Source organism: Ambystoma mexicanum, chromosome 4q (genome assembly GCF_040938575.1).
Source record: "Ambystoma mexicanum isolate Mex_15411 chromosome 4q, UKY_AmexF1_1, whole genome shotgun sequence".
NCBI classification, from domain to species: domain Eukaryota; kingdom Metazoa; phylum Chordata; class Amphibia; order Caudata; family Ambystomatidae; genus Ambystoma; species Ambystoma mexicanum.
The window spans coordinates 981,976,721-982,002,584 of record NC_090928.1 but is presented as its reverse complement, the minus strand read 5'-3'; the positions used below and the strand labels follow the sequence as shown (position 1 = coordinate 982,002,584).

Sequence of the window (25,864 nt, the reverse complement as noted above, 5' to 3'; positions counted from 1 at the left end):
TATTTACTACAAGTCCCTTTCTGTATGTTTTTGTTCAGTGAGGGTGTTTTTGTATAGGGCGTTTGCCTCACATAGCTTTTTTTTAAAGCCTTTTAAAAATTATTTTTCAGATTTTAATGTCCTCTTTTTACTGCTAATGACAAATGCATATGCCGTATTCTGTGTATTGTGAGACACCTGAAGGTGTCTCACCCGCTAGTCCCCGAGGATCTGTCATCCAGGTGGCCGGGACACAGCCACTGCTATCGGATCCAGTTCCTGGTGGTGGACCAGTGCAGGAGGATCACCTGAATTGGGGGCGGGGGGATTTCGGAGGGTGGAAGTGGGACATTGAAAAGTGAGACGCGCTATCACCTTCCTTTTGACACCCTTTCCCCCTCCTACCAAGTAGGATATCTAGAAACTCAGCCCCCTCCCCTTTTTCTGACACAAACACCTCTTGGACAATTTATCGTGAGCGACAGTGAACTAACACCAGAGGCATACACCTGACATGTCCCAACACAAGGGTCAGACAATTACTGATAAATACACACACCTGACTCCCATTAAACTTCCCCACACGGATAAAAGGAGGCGCATGAAAGCACACTCTGAGCAAGGCCAAACGCACAAGGAAACCGCTTTGCAGAAACAGCAGTTTAAACCGAGGAGAAAGGTGGTGAGATCTGAGATGACGACAAGGATGGATTTACCCTTGCCTTTTTGAACCGAGAACCACAACTTTCAAGAAACCTCAAAGAAAAGAAACCCAAGACCGGGTTTTGCAGCTGGCGATTGGTGTAACATATGTCAACGGTACACAGGCCCCTCGTACTGATAGCCAGGGCGGGGAGGCGCGATTGCCACTGTGGTACCGTCCTTGACTCAATCGGCAAAACAGCCGGTGTTTGAGAAACTGATAGCAGACCGGATTGTCATGTTCAAGGTTGCTAGCAGCAACATTGTGCGAGGAAAAAGATTGAATATAATTTATAATAATTGAAGAATTGTTGAACTATGAAATCGAAAGGGGTCCTGCAGCGGGTTGCGTTTAATCCCACGCACACTCAAAAGTCTTCAATTGTTGCAAACAGAAGTTGGTCTCAGCCCGGAAGAGGGGGACTAATTGTAAAGGAAGGGTCTGATCCCAGAAGAGGGGGATCCTAGGTGAACAGTAGCACACCCGAGAACATTTTCATAGCAAATGTGAACCCCATTGAGGGATGTTTAAATGTTGAAGTTCGTCTGAGACCGACAGAGGGAGATAGCAGTGAAGGAAGGATCGGAGCCCGGCTGAGGGGGGTCCTGGGCGAAGGGGAAACCGCTTCTCAAGTTTGAGAAAGGAAATGTTTGTTTATGGAACATCAGCCTTTCTAAATTCAGGAGACTTTGCGTTAGAGACCTGGGAACAGAAGGTGTTGGGGAGAATTCTCATTCAATGGCTAATTTCTCTTGCTTAGTGAGTCTCAGCAGCTTTGCTGGATTTCTGGAGTTTATTTTCCACCTGGTAAGAGTGTACCCTTCTTTTTCCCACTCTTACTTGTATTTTGCCATGTGTGTCTTATCTGTTTTTGTGATTGTGGACTCTGGAGTACACCACTTCAGTAGCCCATTCTTTTGTGTTACACAGCACCTTCAGTGCAGTGACACAGGGTTGTCTTTTAGACTTCCCACCGACTCCATTTCTGAGGCTGACTACTGTCCCCCAGAAAAGGGTAAAGTTGCCATTATCTTTACTTAGTCATTTAACCACAGATCCAGTACACCCCATCTTACATGGAGTACTGGAAAGGGGTTAATCCTTAGTCCTTTTATCTGTACCTCCTAGAGCATTGTTTCGCTCTTTTAACAGTTAGACTTGGCTGGTGGCAGTGGTATCTACCCTAACTTTTCTACAGCGATTATACTATATCGACGTGGTATTGTTTTAGGCTTTTATATTAGCCTCGAACTTGAACCCGCTTGACCAAATACTTTTTCTTTTGGCTCCGGTCGAGTTTATTCGCCATTTCTTTTTGTTGAAGTCTTTGTGTTTTACTTTGCGCGGCAAACCAGGTTTGCCTTCTTTGTTCACTGTCTTTTGTTGGGCTTCTGCCAAGAAGCCCTCCTCTAGGCACCTGGATGTCTAGGTGGGCTGAATGTGAGGGAAGGGTGTAGTCTCCCCCTGCACAGGATATCCTAGGAAACCCAAGTCGCACTTTGCCATGATTGGTTGAGGTGGTTGTCCGGGCCGGACAACCCCCCTGCAGCGTGACAGCCAGGCTGTGTGAATGGGGGATTTACGAATAAAAGGCAGTTCTCTTGGGCTGGAAGTCGGAGTCGCCACTGGAACTACAAGGAACCAAAGAGAAGCGGAGAAGAAGTAGACTGCTGCAACTATCCCGTCCCGGTGATGCCCTGCTGCAGTCCTGAGCTATCTACCCTTCAACGACCAGAGAAGGTCCAATCCGGAGTCGTCTTCCCTTGAGCTTGGTGGGGATAACCAGCTGATCTTCTACAGCCAGAGGATCCTCTTCGTGGTCGAAATCGCTGTACCCTGCTGTAGTGGTCCGGATAGCCAATTGAAGAGCCTCTTCTGTTTTTAAGAAGCGCACCTTTTATTCACTGTCGCTGCTGCCGGCTTCATCCCTGTGTGGTGCAGACCCCTCCAGACGTCAACCTTCGGATCGAAGCTCCAGGAACCGAGGGTCTGCAGGAAACTACCAGGAACAACTGCCGTGGCACCAGCGTCTTCATTGAATAAGGTACCGTGTTCTGCTCGAGGAATTAGGGTGAATCCCTTTTCTTCGCCTCCAAGGCTTGCCATTGTCTTCCCTCATTCTTACAACTTTTGCTTCCTCTGTTGACAATATCTAAGTACTCCTGGCTACGCTGAATCGTGAACTATCCGACTGTGTGATACTCGACAACAGGAACCCGATTCCACTTGACACTGGCTCCGGCCTATTGACTTTCAAATTTCTGTCTGAGTGTTCTCTCGTTCTGTCTGCCTTGACAAAAGTATTCCCTATGATTTTTGCCCCCAACTCCCTCTGGGTACCTCAGGTGCTACGTGTGTTTTTGCCCAGGTAACATGTCTTACCCTGGATATGCCTTTCTTTAAGTAAGACCAAACTGTAATTACTGTCAAAAAGTGATTGCAAATGTATTCCCGTTAACGTTTTTTGTTTCGCAACAAAGGTCTGCTAAAACATAGTGTACTTACCTTGAAGTATACCGTACAAAGTGAATTGGTTAGTGATGGTGTATTTTACATGTGGTTTTTGAATTAATAGAATTGTCGTGTTTGTAACAAATGTTTTAAAATGTACTTATATTTTTTTACTTGAAACCTTGAGTCAGTGTTTGCTTGAGTCACAGTAATTGTGGTCCCTTTGTGTAATCTCTGCTACTGCTCATATACTCTTGAGATAAGCCTGCTGCTCCGCTACTGCTACCACTTTAACATAGTACAGGCTTGTAGCAAAGGTAAAACTTGTATTGCCACCTGTAGTCTTAATTACGTGTAGTGGTCCCTAAGGGCACTGCACAGGATTCTGCCTAACAGAAGGCACTGATTCTGGTGATGGGAACTTTGACCTTGTGCCGGTGAAGCCCTTGAGTGGGCTGTGCGCAAGTGTCCCACCTTTCCCGTGCTAAAAACGTGGGGAAGGGAGACCCCGGCCTACATATCCTTACGTATCATTTTGTGAATACTTTTGTTTTTGTGAACATTATCCCATACTATTTTGTTGCATAGCGGTAAGGATTGGCAATAGTTTTTTTTTTTTTTTTTAGTATAGGCCCTTTTATTTGATTCCACAAGGACAGTATTATTTGGTCCTAGCTTACTCCCATCATAGATTTAGATTATGCATTTATCTCACCCATTTTGCAGTTGAATAAACACCCTTCAACTGTGATCATTTGTGTCTCTTACTTTGATACCATGCCTTCCTTACAGTATCCAGCGCACTTGGCCCTTCTTAGCTGACTTCCCGGAGAGGGGCCTGTGTTCCATGAATGGGCAAACTACATCATGTGCAGACCTGTGCAATTACCACACAGAAGGCGCAATGGTCCCTCAGATTTCGATACCTGGGTTTGCAGGTGAAAGGAAGGGAACTAGTACTGAAGGTGATGCTGAATTTCATTTTCAACAGCTGTGCTTCTGATATAGGTAAAGCAGTTTTTGTACCACTCCTGGTTTGGGTGTTTGTCAGGCAGAAAGTCCTCATTAGTTTGAGAGTCGTTTGGCAACTTGGTGCTGGACCTTTGAACAGGTAGGTACCTGCAATGTCTAGCAGTGTGTGCCATCACCAGCCCTTTGGTACCAAAACACCCTTTTCTTCCATGAGGAGGGTAGTATGGTACTGAAGATGGTGTTCAGACTTTATTCAGCTCTTCGGTCTCCCCTGTCCTTGGCTTGATCAGGATCTGGCTATATGCCCCAGAAAATGCAAAGATGGTACTTTTTTAGGAGGCTGTGCATTGTTCCCTTCATAAACCTGCTGCTTCTATAATGGTGGCTCTGGCGTAATAACTTTGCTATTTTGGTCTGAAATCGCTGTTCCATCTGCTCATGGTTCAGGGTTATGTCATAGACGAAGGATGCCAAGCAAAGTATTAGAGCCCATTCAATTGCAACAAGGTCTGCTTGGTTTAAAAACTTTTTTTTTATTTAAAAGGTCTTTGATATCTGGGAAACCTAGGAGTGCCTTCTGACACTTCAATACTGGTGCCACAACTCTGTGCATATTGACGCACTGGATGACCCCTTTTGACTGGCTGAGTATACAGAGTATTCAGTAGTGGGATTCCTAATGAAGTGGATTCTTTTTTGGTAACTCCTTTTATCTCAGGAATTTTCGCAATATTTTCTAAAGTGTCTGCGGTCTACTCGCCTCCGCCAACAGCACTGAGTGTTTTTGATGAATATTCAGTGTCCCAAGCCTGAGTTTAATATTTATCATATGCATGACTTTTCGGCTCCAGTGTACCTATTGTTCCCAAGAGTATTCCATACTGTTTCCTGATCGTGAGCTTGTGCACTTGATCTGCTTGCCCATGGCTTTTCAGGTTCATCTTCGGCTTAGTTGTTTAAGCTATCACGCCAATGGCACCTGTCATGATTGAAACTGTTACTGCAGTACATTGCCCAGTGGCTCCTCCGAAGGGACCTGGTCTGATGGATGGCAAAGGCTCTGTAAGAATTAGGCAGTCCCTCCACACCCTTAAGATTTTGTGGTCTGTACAATTGTTTCTGCTGCAGTTTTTATATCTGAAAAGTAATGATTTTGCACCGGATTTACTTTTTAGACCTGCAATAGGGAATTTCAGTACTGTTGAGGATCGTAGATTCAAACCAATGTGTGAAGTAAACTTTTTTTTTTTAAAGCCCTGAACGTCCAGTGGTTCCACAAAATGTCCCATCCCCCCGCGCCAAGCCCTTTTTGGGTGATTTGGGTATGTCGCCAATCAATCCCCTTGTAACTCTTTTGTTACATGTCATATCTCGGCCAAATGTGACCCCTTTTCTTCTCGCGTGTAGGCGGTCTTAACGCCACCAATGAAGGAATCCTAGTCTGCTGTATAGGGCTGAGAGAAAATGACCAAAAAAGGGAGCAAAATTGTTTTTTTCTTCAGAAAATGCAATAAAATGATGTGCAAAGAATCCTGTGGGTTTTTTTCCTTGTGAGGGCTAGGAACAAATGGTTTGCTGTGCTGAATTTGCCATTTTCCAGGCTTTCAAGAACAAGTTGAGTGGAAACCAAAAAAAACTCTTTTTAGAAGACTAGCATCCATTTGCGTGGATGGAATGGAAGAGAAGGGTAGGAAAGCTGAATGGGAAGACGGAAAGGCATACATTTCTGAAAAGTAAACAAAATTCCAAGTTTAGGAAGGGGTGATTTGCGCAGGTCAGGCAGCAACTATGTAGGGAAAATTCCTGTCATTTGTGAACATTTTTTAAAAATTACAGATAAAAAAAGGTATGTGCTGGACATGGTTAGACCTGTGAGGTAATGACTTCTGTGAATATTGAGAAAAGCAATGCCCCGCTACATTCCTCCGACTCTTCCAATTAGGAAATAGCTATTTTTTCCTATTGTTTCACAAAACAAGCAGTACCACAAGCCAAAAACAGAGGCATGGTACACAGGATTTGTATCCTGACGGCCTAAACAGAAATACTTAGCTTGTGTAAATAAGGAAAACAAACATACATTTTTTGAAAGAGCACAGGCAGACCTTTTGAAGGGTAGGTGACTTGTGCAGGCTACAAAAGCGTATAGTGCCTAAAGCAGCGACCGACATATTGGTCACATTTGGGAAATTAAAGGGTTGTGTAACAAAGTGCAGCAGCAAATGTATGAAAAAGTTATAAAAACCAAGAGAAAACAACAAATGTCCTACCTTCCCACAGGTGTCCCGATGAAACGCTACCTCACATGTGGGGTGCACCTACCTGGGCGCTAACGGAAAAGGCTAAACCGCTGGTAATCCCAAGTGTTTCGGCATAGCAGATTTTGCAGGAATTTGCTCTTGTGGACAACCTACAGATTTGGGCCTGGGGTGTCGCGGCAACCAAGGAAAACCGGGAACCCCACGCATTTCCGAAAAGAAGACACCCAATGGAATAGTCGGATATATTTTTGGGTTCTACCTATCAAATTGTGATATTTTTATTATGGTGGTATTTAGTGGTAGCTTCTAGTGATAATATATTATAGTAACTTGTTGGGGTATTTTAACAATGGTGAGTCTAACTACAGAATATTGCCTAGGAACTGTTTTGACCAGGGTTACTCACCAAACCAAATACTGAACTTAGTACACCCAGGTCAACTGTTTATGCTTTCTCGTGGTATCTTATGTACGATGCCACAAATATGCCCTTTTGGCTGCGTATCAACATTTGTAAGGCATGCACTTGAAGCACTGCACGTTCATGCAGACTCTCTAGCTAAATAGCTACTTCATGTCCAGGTATCACTCATTACATGCCTGTCTTTTTCTGTATATAAAATAAAAAGACTAAATGCAGTGATATGTGATGTGGTTTTTATCATAAAGTAAAAATGCAAGTTACAAAGGATGAGAGTTTTTGCTCACGTTATGTTTACACAATGAACACATTCATTATCTTTCATTACATTCTCTGGCAAGTTTCTTCAACTGCCTTGGTACAGGGAGGGAACTTGGCAAGAGAAAAACAGCAATGGCATTCACGTAAGTGGAATTACACATTAGACAACACTGAAAATGAAGTGACCGATCTCCCTGGCTAACTGACGCAAAATCAGTCCAACAATCCCTCACTTAGACTTATATTTACCCAAATATGCTGGCGATATTTCTGGCTTGGCTTGGGAATCTGCATCAGCCTTCTTGCATTTCAGCCCCAGCCCAGATTGCTTAGATAAGGACTGATCCAAGATCAAATGGCCCCCAGCATTGGATTCTGCCTGCCTGCCAGCTTCCGTCCCCCAGCCCGAAGAAATCTCTCCCAGTGCTCGAATATGTCTCTGCCCAGCTACTTCCCCTCAAACACTTTTTATTATTTCGTCCTGCCACTCATGGAAAATCCTTCCGCTTGACTAGATCATATCACTGAAACCATGTGATTTCATTGTTCAAGAGCAAGAAGATGCATCTCCTTGAATTTCCTGCTCATACAATAGCCTTTTAGTAGAACAGAACTTTGCATTTGTTATCACCCAGCACAAACCCTGGCTGCATGTTTACTTTTTCCATTGAAAAAGACTATTGTGCATTTCCCAAATTGCCTTCAGGTTATTTCCACATATAACTAATTTGCACTAAATGTTATCAAGGGACATGTTACGGGGATTGGATTAGTATGTTAATGTATTAGTAATATATTAGTATTGGGTACAGTCCAACTCAGTCAATGGAATGTTATCCTGAAATAATATGCAATTTTAAGCATGTGCTCTGTGCGCTGTGTTCTGTGGATTTTCCATAATGCGCCTTATGCTTTGGCAACCATGTGCCTTGCACATGTCTGCATTTCTGTCTGAGACACTACAGCTACATAAGCTTAAAGCGCACTACTACACTACTGAGCTACATGCGCATGCTACAATGATACGCCCATGCAATTCAGAGCCCCTACTTCGATATAACCCGAAATCACAGCAGGAAAAAACTAAAATAAATGTTCTAAAATACATGTGTTGCTCCCCACCTAATCTCTTATCAGTCGAAAATAAATAAGACAACATCTGTATGAGAAATATTATATACATTACTAGACTTGAGCAAAATAATTGAATCAGAAGAATAAACATAATCTTTAAAAAGGAATAAAACAAGTTTTTTTTCTTTTTTCTTTTTTTTTTTAAATTTGCTGTTTTTTCTTTTTTATAATTCTTTTTTTTTAATGAGATCTTAACTTTACCTTTAACCTTTATCTCCATCTTTTTTAATTGGTGAACAAATTGTGTTTTTTTTTTTTAAACAAAACTCAAAACATGAACATTTTGAGAGAACATACATACAATACAACTGTCATTGGCTTCAGCCAATTGCAAAAAATGCAAAAAAAAACATGTATTCGCGAAGAATCGTCTTTGTAAATACCTCTTGTAATAAAATTGTTGACAGGAATAGTAAAATAGTCTATAATAGAAATAGACCTTGTATATAATAGTTTATGGTAAAAAAGAAATCGCATGCAAGAAACCGTTCTTGGTGAAACACTTCCATTCCGGGATTCCATGGGACCTCCTTCGGGGCTCATCTCCATATCTTTTGGGGTGCTCTCCTTCACCCACTTCTTCGGTCCAGGGAGCTTTCCAGGGGACTACAAACCAGCGGTATCCTCCAGGTGTGCAGCACTGACGAGGATAACCAATTATATTTCTAGAGTAAACTGAAAAGACACCTTAAGTATCAAGCACAATAAACCTTCCCTTTTTCTTTTCCACTGGTGCATCTGAAACTAAATTTGATTATGCACACACATTATAGAAATAACATACCATGCAGCCAAGACATTTCTTCCAATAAATGCACAACAAGCACATGGTATCTTTTCAGATAAGAACCCCTTGGTACTTTTGTGCACTAGCACTATTTACACCTAACTTTTTACCATGGCAAATATATATTAGACCCTGTACAAAAGTGCAGGGAAGGCGGAAGGCACTCCAGGAAGCGGTCTTGTATGCAGGAATCGCGGCAAAACACTGAGGCAGCAAACCATTAATGTAAGCCAAAAAATGTTCTTTAATAAATTAAATGTCCAGGACAGAAAAGAAAACAGCACGAAAACGACGCGTTTCGCGGTAACAAACCGCTTGCTAACTTTTTACCATGGCAAATACATATATATGGTGTGTAAACATTTTTTTTTTTTTAACTCCGTAGGTTTCAACTTGCTCCAGTCTTTTTACTTCATGTTCCGGGTGAACAGGTTTCATTTGATTAACATAGACAGACTGTTCCACTGTTAATTCCTCCGAAATTTTTTAGCAATTCTGTAGACCACAGGTGACACCTAATCTACAGTTGTATATGGCCTTTGCCATGCTGCAAGTAATTCAGAGTTTTTCTTTCCCCTTCCCAAAGTTAAACTTGTATACCTGATCTTCTCTTTCATATTCTTTTACAGATGCCTTCCCATCATATGTTTTTGCACTGCCAGCAGCCTTTTCCAAATTCCGCTATGCAAATGCATGTTGTGCTTTCTCAAGTCTTTCACATATTCATGAATTTTGGATGCATTTAAAAGTACCTGTTCATTCGTTTTATACAGTAAATGTGACAATCATTTTCCTTCCTGTCAATATTTCTTGGGGGCTGAGATTTGTTAATTTAGCCGGAGTCGATCTAATAGCCTTTAATACCAATGGAAGACGTAAATCCCAACTAGACCCTGCTTCAGCTACAAACTTTAACATGTCAACTATTGATCTGTTACACCGTTCCAGCCCCCCCACCCCCCTCCACCCCCCCCGAAGAGGAGGGCCGGTGAGCAATGTGCAACTTTCTCTTCACTTAACTGGGCCAAATTCCCTGATTTGATTCTCTTAATTTGCAGGAACTGTAGACGCTGGTGATTTGTTTCAATAATTACCTGCGCTCCTTGAATTATTGGGTGGAAATGTAACGCCTAGACTGTGGTCAGAACCGCTTTTTCACTTTCACTAAACTTGGTCTCTACCTGTGACAACGCTTCCCTAGCATATGCAATAGTTTTGTTATTCACATGTTTTTGATATAACACAGCTGACGTGCATTGATTGGCGAATACTCTTTGCTAGACAAATGGTCATATGAAATGACATCTTTCCCTCCTTTTTGCTCCAGGCATTTTGAATTTCTTGGTCTATTCGCCTGGGCTCAGAACCCATTTGGAGTGTAGCCACTGACTGCCCCTCTGACTTGGGACCACCAGTGTTCACACTGCAACCTTTTGACTGGATGTTTTCACAAGTGTCCCATGGCAGCCTGTCAACTTCTGGCACATGACACTTGTCTGTGTTTTGCATGTAGCCTGTCTTTTCTGCCCCTTGGAATATCCGTGGTTCAAAATACTCCTCATGTGACTGTCCTGCACCCTCCTTTTGAGCTACAGTTTTCTGTGTATGGAGCCCAACAGTCCCTTTCCCACTTTAATTTGTTTTTCTTTTTTTTTAAATCAGTGGGCAACTCAGAACCGTTACTCAAAGGCGATTCACAGACATCATCTTTTTAATCAGTGCAGGTGTTAGTAACTAGTCACTTACTGTATGCACACAATCACTCCTATGACATTCTGCACTTTCACTTGACTGTTGCTTTTGAACTGCACATAACTTTCCTACCTGTTCAGACAACATTTTGACTTGGGCCTCTAAGCATTGAAACTGGTCCATGTCTCTGAATTCTTTGTTGCCTGGGCCGGTAATTGTTACTCACCATGATTAGGCCTACTCTGGTACCTCTCAGGAGATTGATTTCTGTTTGTTTCACCTGTGAATTCCTGTGACACAGGAGGTGGGGAACACAGAGCGACCATCCTTTGACAATGGTCGACTGCTGGTGGTGATTGGTTATATTGGCGAGGGACATAATTCATATTATGCCTTTCATTTGTTGGGAATTGCCCCATATGCTGATTTCCATTTTCAATGAACCTATCCACATACCTTGGTCTTTCTTGGTGGCCATACACCATTGTATTCAGGTCAAATTGTTATTTAGGCCTGACATATCGTGGCGAAATCCCACTCTGGGGGGGGTTACCCAGTTAACTAGGGCTAATGTAAGACTCCCTATTGCTGGGATCAACTGAGTTTAGGATGATGTCCTCTATGGAGGCATGCCCCTTTGATTAGGTGTCATGTTGTTTCTTGCCTTAGTCTGGGCTGATTCAAGCAGCATTTTTACAGATTTTACCTCCCTAATCGCTGGCGCGGGTTCCTTAGATTTTGGTTATGTCTTCCTATCCTAAGCCGGTCAAGTGGCACAGCGAGTAGAGCGCCCGCTTTGACACCCGTGCAGAGCCTGTTAACGCAGGTTCGAATCCCGGCGGGGCCAAACTCAGCCTTTCATCCTTCCGAGGTCGATAAATGAGCACCACACACCGTGGGTAATAATAAGCAGCGCTCAGATACCTGAGGGTTTGTAGCGCTATATAAAAGCCTAATTATTATTATTATTATTATTATTATTATCCTTAGGCCCTGCCTCTTTCTGACCAAATATCAATTTTAGTGATTTTTCCCTGTCCAATTCACAAATTAACTGGGATAAACAAATTAACTGGGATAACATTTATTTTTGGAGTCCATAAAAGTATGCGGTCTTAAATGCTGCAGAGTTTGGGTTAAAGGCCACATCAAAGCATGAAAATGCTCTTTTTAAAATTTGAAGGTATTGGCGAGGGGACATATCTGAGTCATAGTATAAGCTGCTTTGCATCCTGTATAGACTGATAAGGTAGGAACTGATCTCTAACCTCTTTCTCAAAGTCCTCCCATGACACATTTTCCTGTTCATTGAGACCCTGAATGACACTGCCAGCTGCTGAATCTAATGTTGGGTGGAAGTACTGTCTATATTGTCCCCTTGGTATCTGGAGGGCTTTAAATATATAGCAAACGGTTTCTAAATGGTCTTCCATGCAACAAATGTCTCGCTTTTTGAATGGTTTAATGAAAGTCTTGATAGACTTCATGATTTTGATAGGACTACCTGGTGCATTCTCGTGTCATTTTGTCACTCATCTCTGTTCTCTTGTGGGCAGGAATGATAGTAACTATTGGCTGGTGATTCGTAGCCCGCCACTAGGCTCTAACCAGGTCTGGCCACCGGAACAGCTGTTGGTACATTGTTTCCTTGGACAGAGGTGTGGTTGATTTCAATTCCATTGAATGTAGTGCCTTGTCGCCTTTCCTGAGATTTGAGACTAAGTATTTGCTGTTCTAAGTTCTTGCACTGTCCATGGAGCTGTTCTGTCTCATTAGAGATCAGAATTCTCATCCCTGACCTTATTGTTTGTTTGCAATTCATTGATTTGTGCTAAAAAAAATGAAGTGCCAGATCCCTCGTTATGTAGCCAGTCGTCAGATAACCGCATGCAAAGTCATGCATCAATTACGGATGATGGCATCCTGCATCTTTCTGGTTCTACACGTCAGTCTGCGCATGCGCCCCATGCAGGAGTGGTTCTCAAGCCAAATGTATCAGGCAAGCGGTAAGTGGAACAATCTAGTGGTTGTCTCGACAGCCCTCTTTCAGTCTCTGCAGTGGTGGTCAAAGGGAAGTCCTTTACCACCCCTGCAGTAGGAGCCACATTATTGCCACAGATGGACGCATCCCAGTCAGATTGGGGAGCACACCTACAACAAACAGCGCACAGCATGTGGTCTCCATCAGTAGCTTCCAAACATATCAATCTGCTCACAGACAGCACCACAGCAATGTTCTATCTGAACAAACAGGGGGGGGGGGGCACTCGCTCTCAGGGGCTATCCAAACTGTCCCAGAACATTTGGAAGTGGGCACTCAAACACATGTTCCTACTATCGCAACATGTTCCAGGCGAACACAATCTTTTGGCAGACGTGTTTAGCAGAGACTTGAACCTACCGATAGAGCACGAGTGGTGCTTGCAAGAACATATTCTACTCCATGTCTTTGCAGAATGGTGTTATCCAGACATCGACATTTTTGCGACTCTGGAGAGAGCCCAATGCCCAGATTACACCACCAGGTGCCCGCATAGACGATCTATTGGAAACGGTCTCTGGATAACATGATCCTTGTCAACAAGATACCGCAGAAGATGGACCAGGAACAAGTCACGATGATCCAGGTGGCACCAATTTGGGCCCGACAGCCATGATTCTCATTTTATAAGAAGGTCAGTCTCCCCACCCTGGAAACTGCCCTGTCCATACAACATACTGTCACAAGACCTAGGGCAGAGACTGCATCCGTGCCCCCAAACGCTCAGCTTAGCAGTTTGGCTCCTGAAGTCCGAGTTTGGGCCTCTCCAGTTATCTCAAAGATGCATGGACATACTGATCGTCCCTGAACACCTAACACCAGGCATTGTTTATTGAATAAGTTAGTTTTGTCATTTGGTACAATTCTAAAAACATTAGTCCAATTTTCTCTTCACCTAACGATATAGTACTTTATTCAGCACATCTATTAGATTCAGGACTTGTTTTCAACTCTCTCAAGGTCCACTTCGGTGCCCTCTCTGCGTATACCTCATCACAAAACAAGGTTTCATGGTGGAAGATACAAGTAACTAAGGCATTTGTGAAAAGGAGTAAAATGACTTCACTCGCCCGTTTCTAACTCAACTCCCAGAAAGGACTTGAATGTTGTTCTCATGAGATTAATGGGACCTCCTTTTGAGCCAATGAATAAGGCTAGTCTTAAGACATTCACCTATATGACTGACTTTTTAGCGGCCAGTACTTCCAACTTCCATATGGAGGGTTAGTGAACTGCGGGTCCTCTCAAGTCAAGACCCACTTGTGAATATTCACAAAGACAAAGTGGTACTGCGCACACACCCAGGTTTTGCATCTAAAATCATTTCCATGTTCCACGTAAACCAATCCATTGAACTTCGTACCTTCTTTCAGAATCTAATTCTGAAAACTAAACCACTGAGCAGGACAACCCAATTCTTTGTCTCTGTGGCAGCTTGTAGAGAAGGAGACCCTGTCTTTAAATCGGCTATTTCCAAATGGATTGTTAAATGCATCATGCTGTTACTTTTCCCAAAAGAGACTTACCCATTACACCTAGTACTCGCGCTACTAGGGGCACAGGAGCTACTATAGCCTTTTATTGCAAATGTTCCTCTTGATTCTATTTGCAAAGCAGCTACCTGAAGTTCTGTTCACACCTTCACTCAACATTACTGCTCACACACTCCAAGTCTGATTCTCAGGTGGGACGAGTGGTGCTAAGATATATCTTTGCTACTGTTCCTTCACACTTCCCATCACCTTCTCCTGGCACTGCTTGCTAGTCTATGCACAGCATGCGATGCTAAGGAGTCGCAAGCATCCAAAGACCTACATTACTAACCTTAATAGTATTTCTGATGATTGGATTTGCTTTGATTTACATATGTCCCTCCTTCCCCCCCCATGGAGTAGTTGCAACTTGGACATCTTACACCTTCTGTCTTCAGTATTCACTCACGCATTTTGGAAGGCTGCTTCGCGGCGGAACAAAAACTGGTGGGACCTTGATGTGTGGAGGATTTTGGGTACACTACCCGTCCCGTTTGCCCAGGTTGACTTCCCTTTTCGATCTTCGAAAGAATGATGGAATACTCCTAGATTACCACTAGATATAGGACTGTATGCACAGCATGTGAATCTAAGCGAATACAATCATCAGAAATACGATTAAGGTGAGTAATGTATGCCTTACAAGACATGTAGGTCTAGTGGTTATATCTGCAACACAAGAGCTCCAAAGTGGACAACACCATGACTCTCGCAGCAACACTATACTGTGCAAAAGTAAAGTAGATCTTACCAAACCATCATTGGAAATAAAGTAAGCCAGCATTATATATCTTCAGTACTTCACTTCGGAAATGAATCTTTACAGCTGAGAATCAAATTTAATTTAAAATTTATAAAGTATACAGAATTGTTTGGCTCGACGTCCAAATGCACCTGCACAAAGTCAGCTTTAACCAAAAACATCTAGGATTTTCTGCTGATGGGGGGGGAAATCTGATCATCTCTAATTTTTGATACTGCCTCTGGTAGGACACAGGCTGTTATCGAAGTAGAGCGGGGATCAGCCAGGCCCGGGGCCAAGGATATCTAATTTTAAAAAGTCTCAGGGCCATGGAGCTATAATTTTAAAGGCTCAGTTTGGAGATGAAGAAAAAGCCCAGTAAATGGCATTGAAGAAATTGGAGGCAGAGGTAACAGTGGCCACAGTACACCAATTGATCACTGGATAGACTTCGCTGCTCAGGAACAAGACATGGCCCACCAGCTGGAGTTTAAAATGTTGCAACTTGAGGCTGGCAAGGCATCTGGTACCAACTCTTATAAGACTAGGAATGGCTCTGGATCCTCTCGTAGTCCTAAGGACTTTCCCTGTAAAAGATGTTTTGGTTAAATTAATTCGAAAATGATTGCAAGTTGCATTGTGTGAACAGCAGAGATAGACTATAGAGTGGTTATAATGCAATTCTGAAAAACGATATTACAGAGCAAGAGTATGAGCGAATGAATTTCTTAAATTTGGCAGACTTCCTTGCCAGTATTTAAATCTGAGTTCTCAAAAAGGCTAGTGGGATGTGGTTCGGGGAATACACCCCCTAAGCACCTCAAAGCCTGCTACGTTTACAACTGTGAGTTTCTGCTAAAACGTGGTGGAAACTCTGCCCACATGCTTCTGGTGGGTCTTCCTCAACGCTCTCATTGGAGAACCTCTGGAAAAAAACACCCAAGACCCCCAAATGCAATGTTTTGTTTACCTTGTCTGTTCAGACCAATGTCTGCCAAACCCTGAGACCACCTAAAGAGATTTCTGGCCATGGCGTCATGCGCTGTGACATTTGTATAGTGCCTACATCGACCCTCCTGCCTTTCTCTCAACTATATTGCTTGTAATCCTATTGACTGTTCCATCGTTCTCTTGCATCTGACTGGAGCTACTGTGTTAAAACAGAGGTAACATGGGGCACACTGGCGCCACTTATCTGAGTAGAGGTGCCACCACATGGAGTCCACATGCAGCTGTGCAATGCCCCCTGGGGGTCTATAAAACTTCCTGACAAGTCTGCACCTTGAGGGAAACTTCAAGAGGAGGAATCTGTTGAATGACAACTATCGGTCAGAATTGATATGAAAGGCAGTAATTAACTCCATCGGTGTTCTCGCTTTTATTGCGCATGGTACTTGATTAGTTGGTGATCATCCTGCCAGTTTTTTTCAGAGCTCTGTTAAAGGGGAAGTTCATTGAAATATGTTATTGTCTCAAAAGATGGGCCATAATACATACAAACAATATTTTTAAAGAAAGTTCCTATGTAAAATGTTGAGCAAATACGGCTCAAGGTAAAGAATTTCGAGCACTAGGAGGCATCCATTTTGTTAAATGAATGAGCCTCTTGTGCTTGTGTTAGGCTCTGCTCTCGAGACAATAATGAAGCAAAAGCCCCCTAGTGGAAGCTTTTGCTTACTGCTGCCATAGAGCAGAGCTCAACATGAAGAGAGGAGACTGCCTTGACTTTCATTTTACGTTTTCTGCACTCCCCAGAGTACAAGGAAGCACAGACGATGTCAAATGAAAGGCACAGCAGTTATAAATACTTCGCTGGTGGAGTTTTCATAATTGCTGCAACTTTCTTTTCTAGTTTCCCGAGCACAGGAAACTAAAGTTGCAGCAATTATGACTACTCTGCCGGCAAGTATTCATAATTGCCTGGAATTCTTTTTAAGTCTACCAGGCTCAGGGTAGCCCGGGAGACTTAAAAACAAAGCCTCAGCAATCATAAATACATTGCAGCTGTATTTATAATTGCTGGTACATTCTTTTCAAGTCTCCCGGGCTCCCCGCTGAGGATTGCATGTTTTTAATTATCAATGTACACCAAGCTTGTATGTTTTTCATTATGTATGTGTATACTCCAAGCTTTTTCTTCTCTAATGATCCATGGGGGTCCTAGGCCCCTGCAAGACCCCGTAATTCATGCAGCTCCTTCTCGCCCTACCTTGCATGTTGTCCCACCACCCCCGTCCTTAATCTCTCCATCAGTAGTTTGCACTGCTTGGATTCTAATTCTGCTTGATCTTCGATTAACTCTTACTTCCCTCTAGCCTTAACCTGAAATGGTCACTCATTTAATTTTACCATTAGACATGTGAATTCAAAATTTGCGTAATAAGTTTGCATCTCGTAACCTAGAATTGTATATCTTCCTGAGACTACTAGCATTGTCCATAGTTTGGACAAGCAATCTGATTTTTGGTGATTTCCAAACCCAATGGTCTGTACCATTGTTTGGGCCGACAGAAGGCAGCAAAGGATTTACCTTCTTGCGCCACATCAAACCAATACGTCTTAAACTAGGCTATGTGGAGGTGGTGGCCTCAACACCTTCCAATATCGATTATTAAATAAAAATGGGATCTCATTGGGGAAATGTCTGAGCTAGGATTTGCATCTACGTTTTAGTGCTTAATTATTGTCACTTTATTAATGTGGTGACACACTAGACTTGTTTTGACTCTGGAAAGTTTTTCAGATTTAGCAACATGAAGATTGTAAGGGCAGGCACGTGTGTTCTCAGAAATGTGCAGATTTTCAAGGAGTCATTTTGAACAGGTTCGAAATGTCCATATATTTCATGAAACTTAAGCATACAGTGCGAAAGAAATTGGTGATTTGACAATCTTTAAATGGCAGAATGGAGACCCATGCGACAGTTGCTACAGTCCACAGTTCGACTGATGAATAGTTTCCAGTAACCGAAAAGTGACAAATGCTACAAACTACTTGTATTGCAATCCGTTTCAGTTATGGCTATTAGGAAAACAAAATACGGTCTGAATAAATATGTTGTAATAGTTATGGTTCTGTATGCAGTAGATTGAACTGAAAAGCATTGAATATAAAAAGCATGCCATGACGCATGCATTTGTGATTCCTTTTGAAATGTTCTTAGAACAGCACAATATATTTTATGGACTCCACACTTATACTCTTGCATTGTTGTACCCATTCACTAGATGCTATGATGGAGGGGGATGGGTGTGTGTGTGTGTTTTATTTTTTTTTTTGTTTGTTTTTTTTTAGTTCCTGCTCTGAGATGCCACCTTCTCTTTTTAGGGATCGTATAAAATGTTAGTTATCTCCTTTGTTTCAATTCTAGGGGAGGAGGACTTTCAGAAGAAAACCTCCGAAAAGTCTGAAGATCAATTGCAACCAACACAAATGTAAGATTCTCATTGTTGCTTCAAATATACTGTACCTGTTTTATTTAGCATTACTGATATTTATTTCTATCTTTGGGATGTATAATATGTATGTTGGTAGTTTAACATTATTATTTTGAGATGTTTAAGTGTCTTCTTCATCTGTACTTATATGTACAGAGTCTCTTATAAGTGATACCATGGACTTGGGTAAAGACTGGGGTAAGTGCCCTCTTTCTGTTTTTGTTTTCGGGGGGCCTGGCTTGTGAGGGACAAATCTGTTAGAACAAAAGCAGGTGAGACACAGGATAACCCCACTCACTGTTAGGTACTGGTAGAGAACCTCAGTTGCACAGACGTATTCATTAATCTGTCTTTATATAGCAGGTAATGGTGGTAATCAGGTAAAAGATAAACACTTGGAGGTTGACCAAACATCAGTTTTGTGAGGTTAGCTCAAATCTGTGCCAACCTCACAAAACTGATGTTTGGTCAACCGTACAGTGTTTATAGGAGTTGAATACATCAAAATTGTTGTTAGATTTTGTTCTACCTGTTTTAATTTCAGTATATGAATAAACTTTTGTTTTACCAGATTACGACTATTACCTTCTATATAATGACAGATTAATACATCTGTGCAACTGAGGTTCAATACCAGTACCTAACCGTGTCAAAGAGTGGGGTAACCCTTGTCTCACCTGCTTTTGTTCTAATGGACCATGGACTGACTTCAATAATGGATTGGGGAGAAATAGGATGTGCTGCTCAGCCGCACTGCGCATGGTGCATTTTACTTTTCCAAATGTATCCTAACACCTTAACTGCACAGCAATTCTGTTCTTTTCCTAGTGAATCTTGAATGTTACTTATTTTGAGGCTTAAGCATCATTTGGCTGGAAAGTATTGCATTTGGCCAGTTATCAATACATCTAATCATGACATTGCAGTGTTTTTCTTATGCATTTGCTGAATTTCTTTCTAGAATTTACTTAAAATGGCTTGTAGCTTTTTAACCAAGGAATACATTTTTTATAATGCGTGTAATACTGGAGACCGGTCTCTAAACGTGGGGCCACGATTCAAAACCGTGTTCTTCTGCTTTGTCTTGGAAGGAAGACTAATGCGTTGCCCCTCAGCTATCCTCTTACGCCATAAACTAGACATTTTTAACCACCTTACCAACCCTGATCATACACAGCCTTTATGGTATAGACACAAACTTAAGAACACATAGGTCTCGTACCCAATATGCCACTGGATCTCCTTCCAGAAAGTTCTTATTTTAGGGCAGGGCCACCCCAGTGATGATCATGTTTGTTTGAGTTGAGTCTGTTCCAGGGGTAAGTGTACTGCTTCTGTGATTCTTATCACCTCCCGTTGTGTATATGTACTGCTGTATATTCGTATTCATGAACATGTGAATCCATGCAAGACCCCAAACTGGACAAGGAACAAGTTGCTTACCTGTAACTCTAGTTCGAGTGGATGTGTCCCCCAACGTATTCCTCATCTTGGATGTATTCCATCCAGCTTTAGCTGGTTCGGAAAAAAAATTCTGCAGAGGGCGACATACGTCAATGTCGTCGAGTCAGTGGTCCCTCGAAGGCCTCCGTCGAGGGTGACGTCATCGGGTGTATAAGTAGCACGCGCGGCGCCCGTTGGCCTCAGTTCTGTTTTTACCCTCTTGCTCTGTTGTATAGATAGTGTAAGTAGCCAGGTGTCAGCCTTCTGTGAGAATAGCAAATAATATTGAATATGTCATCGATGCCGACCACGACCCCGAGAACGGGTTTCAAAAAGTGCAAGTCGTGCAGTTCAAAAATGTCGATCACAGACCCACACCGAGAGTGTTTATGGTGCCTCGGAGAAGGCCACGAAATGGAGGCCTGTACGAAGTGTCAGGCTATGACTGGGGAAGGCCTTGCGTGAAAGGAGGGGAAAACTACAGGTTGGTTGCAAATCCGACCACAAAGCCTCTAAGAGTCAAGTCGAAATCTCCTCGACTCGAAAGGCATCGGTCCAGGTCCCGAAGCGATTCCAATCACTCGTTGTCTTTGAAAAAATCGAAGAAACGACACCACAGGTCCCCCTCCACCTCGTCCTCGGACGAATCCCCAAAAAGGATGCAATGTCCCACTAAATATTCATCCGAAGAATGGGAAGCATTCAGGGTCAAAATGATGGAGGTGTTCGAGAAAGCAAAGCCTCGGTCCGCGCCTTCCTCGGAAGCAGGCCGTGAGTATCATCGCTCCTACACTCCCGAGAGTTTGGTCATACAGGCAGCCACAGCTTCTAACAAACTGGCGTACCGTACTATCCCTCCGGACAGGGACGATAAGCGTGTGGATGGCCGGGCACGGAAGGTATTTTAAGCTGGGAGTATGGCATTAAAATCAGCCAACGCCACATGTGCCTTGGCAAAGTTTTCGTACACTCTGGAGTGCATTGCGATGGCGCCGGAGCCCATACCAGAAGGGGACTAAAGGAAAGGATTCCTAGCCATTGTTGGAGATGGAAAGGAGGCCATGGAAGAATCCCTTGAATCTGGATTGGACACTGTAGATGGTGTGATCAGGTCCATGGGCAGTAGCACGGTAATGCGCAGATTTGCATGGTTACGGAAGTCTGGTTTCGCACCAGACGTGCAAAACCGTCTCCTGAACATGTCCTTTGACGGGTCTCACATTTTTGGCAGCAAGGCTGACGAGAGCCTTGAGAGGTTGCAGACCTCAAAGGCAGCTGCCAAGTCTTTGGGAGCTGCCATCAGGCAACCTCAGCCTTTTCGTGCACCAGGTCAATCTTGGAGGGGACGATCCTATCGTTACTACTTGTATGGAAAGGCGAGAGGAATAGCCAGTCAAAGGGGCCAGAGAAAGGCCACTCGCGGTGGACGAGGAAAATGTGCAAAGCCAGCTACAGCCACTCTGCCATCAGCGGATGCAGCAACCGCCTCAAAACCACTTTGAGGACTTGCATCACAAGGCACCTGTAGGAGGAAGGCTGTCACAGCATCTGCAAGAATGGCGAGCCATTACTTCAGAAGTTTGGGCTCTAGAAATAATAGCCCAAGGTTACTGCCTTCCTTTTCTAACGCAACCTCAAAGCAATCCACCAAGGAGACACCCTTTGACGTTTTCAGACCCTCTCCTACAGCAGGAAGTTTTAACCCTGCTGGAAAAAGGTGCTATAGAACCGGTACCTGCAACGGAGAGGAACAAGGAATGGTACTCCCTGTATTTATTGATCCCTAAAAAGTACGGAGGACTGACACCCATCCAGGACTTAAGAAACTTGAACAAGTTAGTGGTGGCAGCGCACCTCCGTAGAGGGGGGATTGAAGTCTACCCCTATCTGGACGATTGGCTGACCAGAGCATGTTCTGCCGAACAGGCACTAGATCACCTGAAAGTCACCTACCACTTCCTCCACAGACTGGGCTTCTCCCTCAATTTCAAGAAGTCACAAATGACACCTCAACAGCTCCAATATATAGGAGCTGTATTAGACACATCCCTGGGAAAGAGCTCGCCACCCAGGCTGAGGGCTGAAGACCTTCTTCAGATGGTTTCCAAATTCCAAAATGCCCAAAATCTTCAGGCCTACGACTTCTTAAGGTTACCCGGCCTCATGGCATCCTGCATCTTTCTGGTGCCAGAGGCACTTCTGAGAAGAAGATCATTTCAATGGGCTCTAAAGACTCAATGATCCCAGTTCTCAGGTCGAATGACGGATCTTCTCCAGATTCCGAACCAGGTTCGTCAAGATCTTCTATGGTGGACTTGTTCAGAGAATATCCTGAAAGGGGAACTTTTTTGGCAACCATGGCCGGAGATCACAGTAGTGACGGACGCCTCACTCAAAGGGTGGGGAGCTCATGCCAAAAATCTGACAATCAGCGGTCGTTGGTCTCCATCGGAGTCCAAACTACACATCAACCTTCTGGAGCTGAGAGCAATCAGGCTAGCGCTGAAAGCTTTCCTGCCATCTGTCAGAGGAAAGAATGTCCTGATAATGACGGACAACACAGTGGCCATGCATTATCTAAACAAAAGAGGTGGTGTAGGGTCACTACCTCTGTGCAGAGAGGCAATGCAACTCTGGTATTGGGCAATTCAAGAAGGAATCTCTTTAACTGCAGTTTACCTAGAAGAGAATATGACGGCAGATGCTCTGAGCAGGCAGAGCATGGTGTCCCACGAATGGGAACTGGCTCAGGAAGCCATTCAAGAGATCTTCGCCCTTTGGGGAACCCCTCAAGTGGACCTATTTGTGAACGGAATCAGCCAGAAGTGCGAAAGGTATTGCCTAAGGGAATTTCCCCCGAGAGGAGCCCTGGGGGACGCTTTCGTGGTGGAGTGGAATTTCCCACTATTGTACACGTTCCCTCCGATTCCCGTCATTCCTCAGGTCATCCGGAGACGGACGCTTTGGGAGCCACATGATCCTAATAGCCCCGGATTGGGCCAGGAGAACGTGGTACCCCGACCTTCTAGACATTTCCATCTGTCCCCCAGTGCGTCTTCCTCGGAGAGAGAACCTTCTCTCTCAAATGGAGGGTCATGTTCTCCATCCAGAGGTCAAAATGCTCAACCTTCACGCTTTGTATCTGAAAGGCTGAGATACAAGGATTGGAACCTTCCAGATGACGTCATGGAGATGTTGCTTTCGGCAAGAAGGCCAGCAATAAAGTCTCTTTACTGTTGCCGTTGGAAAAAGTTTTACAACTGGTGCACAGAAAAGAATGTCGATCCTTTTCTATGTTCTATTCCGGAAGTACTGTCCTTCCTCCTGACCCTAGCACATAGAGGTCTGAATGTTGGAACCATTAAAGGTTATCTTGCAGCACTTTCCATCTACAAGCACTCGTCGGAAGAATGCTCCTACTTTAAAATGCCTTTTATAGTACAATTCTTAAAAGGACTCACTAATGTGTTTCCTCCTTACCCATTTCAAGTGCCAATTTGGGATCTCAATTTGGTCCTAAAATTCTTAACGTGTGCTCCTTTTGAGCCTTTGCACACTTATCCATTAAGATTACTGACATGGAAAACTGCTTTCCTAGTTGCTTTAACATCTGCAAGAAGTGAGCCAATTGCAGGCACTGTCTTCTGGGCAACCCTATACTGTGTTCCATAAAGACAGTTGTGTTGAGGGTTAAAACCTCATTTTTACCAAAAGTGGTATCTGATTTTCATTTAAGTCAGAGAATTGTCTTACCCGCATTCTATCCTCCACCTCATCCTAGTAAGGAGGAGGAAAGATTACACAGGTTGGATCCGAAAAGCGCTTTAAGCTTTTACATCTCTAGGCTTTCTAAGCTTAGAGTGGACAATCAACTGTTTATTGGCTACACATAGGAGCTTCATTTTGGTAAAGCAGTACTATACTCAGCCATCTAAGGGTATCGACAAATCTAACCCCTCCTCCAGAGGAATTGTCCATACTGCTTTGGGAGTCTATCTAAGATGAGGAATACGTTGGAGGACACAATCCACTCGAAGAACAAGTTACTTACCAACTGGTAACGTTATTTCTATTGGTTGTTCTTCCAACGTATTACTCATCGCCCTCCCATCCTACCCCTCTGTAGATTTTTCCGGGCTATTGCCACTCCAACTCCCGCAATGCAAATACCTGTCTGCCGGCACAGTCTACACAGTGAAAAATCAATTGTGAAGGGGGAAAAACAGAACTGAGGCCAACGGGCGCAGCGCATGCTACTTATACAGCCGATGCCGTCACCCTCGACGGAGACCTTCGAGGGACCATCGACTCGACGACCTAGACGCACAGCGCCCTCTGCCGAAATGTTTTTACGAAGCAGCTAAAGCTGGATGGAATACATCTAAGATGAGGAATACGTTGGAGGAACATCCAAACCCTCCCTCCTTCCCCTCTTCTTGGTTCATGTTGCCACTTTACGTGCGCTACCAAATATGAAGATGGCTGCCACGGGTGGAGTTTAGGAGGCAAGTGTCATTGGCTGGGGGCAGTATGACCCAAAGGGAACTGAGCGGTTGTAGAGGCGACAAGCAAGCATTTTTAAGTATGAAGCTTAACTGCTTTCTTTTGACCGAGGATTCATGAGCATGTGAATTTATGTAAGACACATGCTGGAGAACAAAAGTTACAGGCAAGTAACGTGTTCCAACTGCTGCATACTGATTTAGAATTGCATCTTGAGACCAATGATGTGCCCTGTGGTCATCAATGGGGGCACTTTACTCTTTTGCACACTAGGAAAAATGAAAAAACATGCTGCTGATTGGATCCCTGTCACACGCGCTCCACAAACCCAGGCCCATTACTGTGCCTCCCCACCCCCCAGCTCCCTCCTCGCGCCTTACTGCCAAATGTGTTCTGAAAAAACTGTACCACAACGTGGCTGGATTTTCATTAACCACAATGGATTTCTTTTTCTCTGCCAATTCGACTTGGACACTCAGGAGCCTAGCTCGGTGGCCTCGGAATTATTGCCTAAAACAATTTCACTGACCCTGCATTCTCCTGGGGAAACTTCAGTCTTGCAACATTTCGGCGCACTGTTTCTGCTGAAGATTAAAAAAATGACCATTGCTTTCACACAAAAGCCTGCCGCCCTTGAATATGGGCTGTCTACAAAAATGCATGCCTGCCCTGGGCCTACAAACCATGGCTTCTCCAATGTTCCCATATTGTTACTACCCCACAGCCACCTACCATAATATCCCATAAACCGCCTTGCACCCCTACGCCATATACCCGTACTACACCAGCTACCCTACCTCTAACCAGGTTGCCCCACCCTTTTCTGTTTGCCCCGTCTCTAACAGCGCTACGCCAGCACCTGTTCCTTGTCACACTAGAACTACACTACCTGCGCCTTGTATAGGAATATCATTACTCCCAATGTCACCTTTCCCGTTACTCTTGACATCTCCACGTTACTTGCGTAACTTGAACGTGTGCCCCGCCTTGGCAGCATTTACTCTGACCAAGAGGGTGCTCGCGGGGAGCCTGATCCCATTTCCGTAGTGCTCCAGTAGCAGGCTCGACCATCTCACCAGCGATCTCAGTCTTAGTCCTTCGGTTCATGAACCAGTACAGGCTCCTTCTGCACCAAGAGATGTGTCAGTGGACATTTTGACCACTCTCCATAGTAAGTATAGAAATCCAGCAGAGTGTACTGGCTATGCCCATACCCACTCCCTCAAAGATCTAATGCCTTCCCAAGGCCCGCTGACTCTCATCCAGCCCTGGCTACCGCTCTGCAATTGATGGTTGCACCTCTTCCTGTGGTGGAAGAGCCAGCTCAGACAGACACTGATACCAGTAATGTCACAGCCCATGATACACAGGAGACTGAGTTTGGTGACTGCGTTCTCGCAGATGGAGCCTCCTGACATCGAGGTGCCCTCCAGGGATTCTCTGGCAGACCAGATCTGGTTGTTTCATTCAGTGATCTCACAGGCGGTAAAGCTGCTCAAAACTTA

The 25,864-nt window shown here is 43.9% G+C and overlaps 1 protein-coding gene across 2 annotated transcripts in view; it reads left to right on the top strand.

Annotated features, from left to right (window-relative positions):
• Positions 1 to 25,864, top strand: part of ANGEL2 (angel homolog 2) — a 680,936-nt gene that overhangs the window by 560,811 nt on the left and 94,261 nt on the right. For both annotated transcript variants that reach the window (XM_069608547.1, XM_069608546.1), the window contains exon 7: positions 18,347 to 18,410. In XM_069608547.1, coding sequence (XP_069464648.1) covers positions 18,347 to 18,410 — 64 coding nt within the window. The remainder of the gene's footprint in view (positions 1 to 18,346; positions 18,411 to 25,864) is intronic.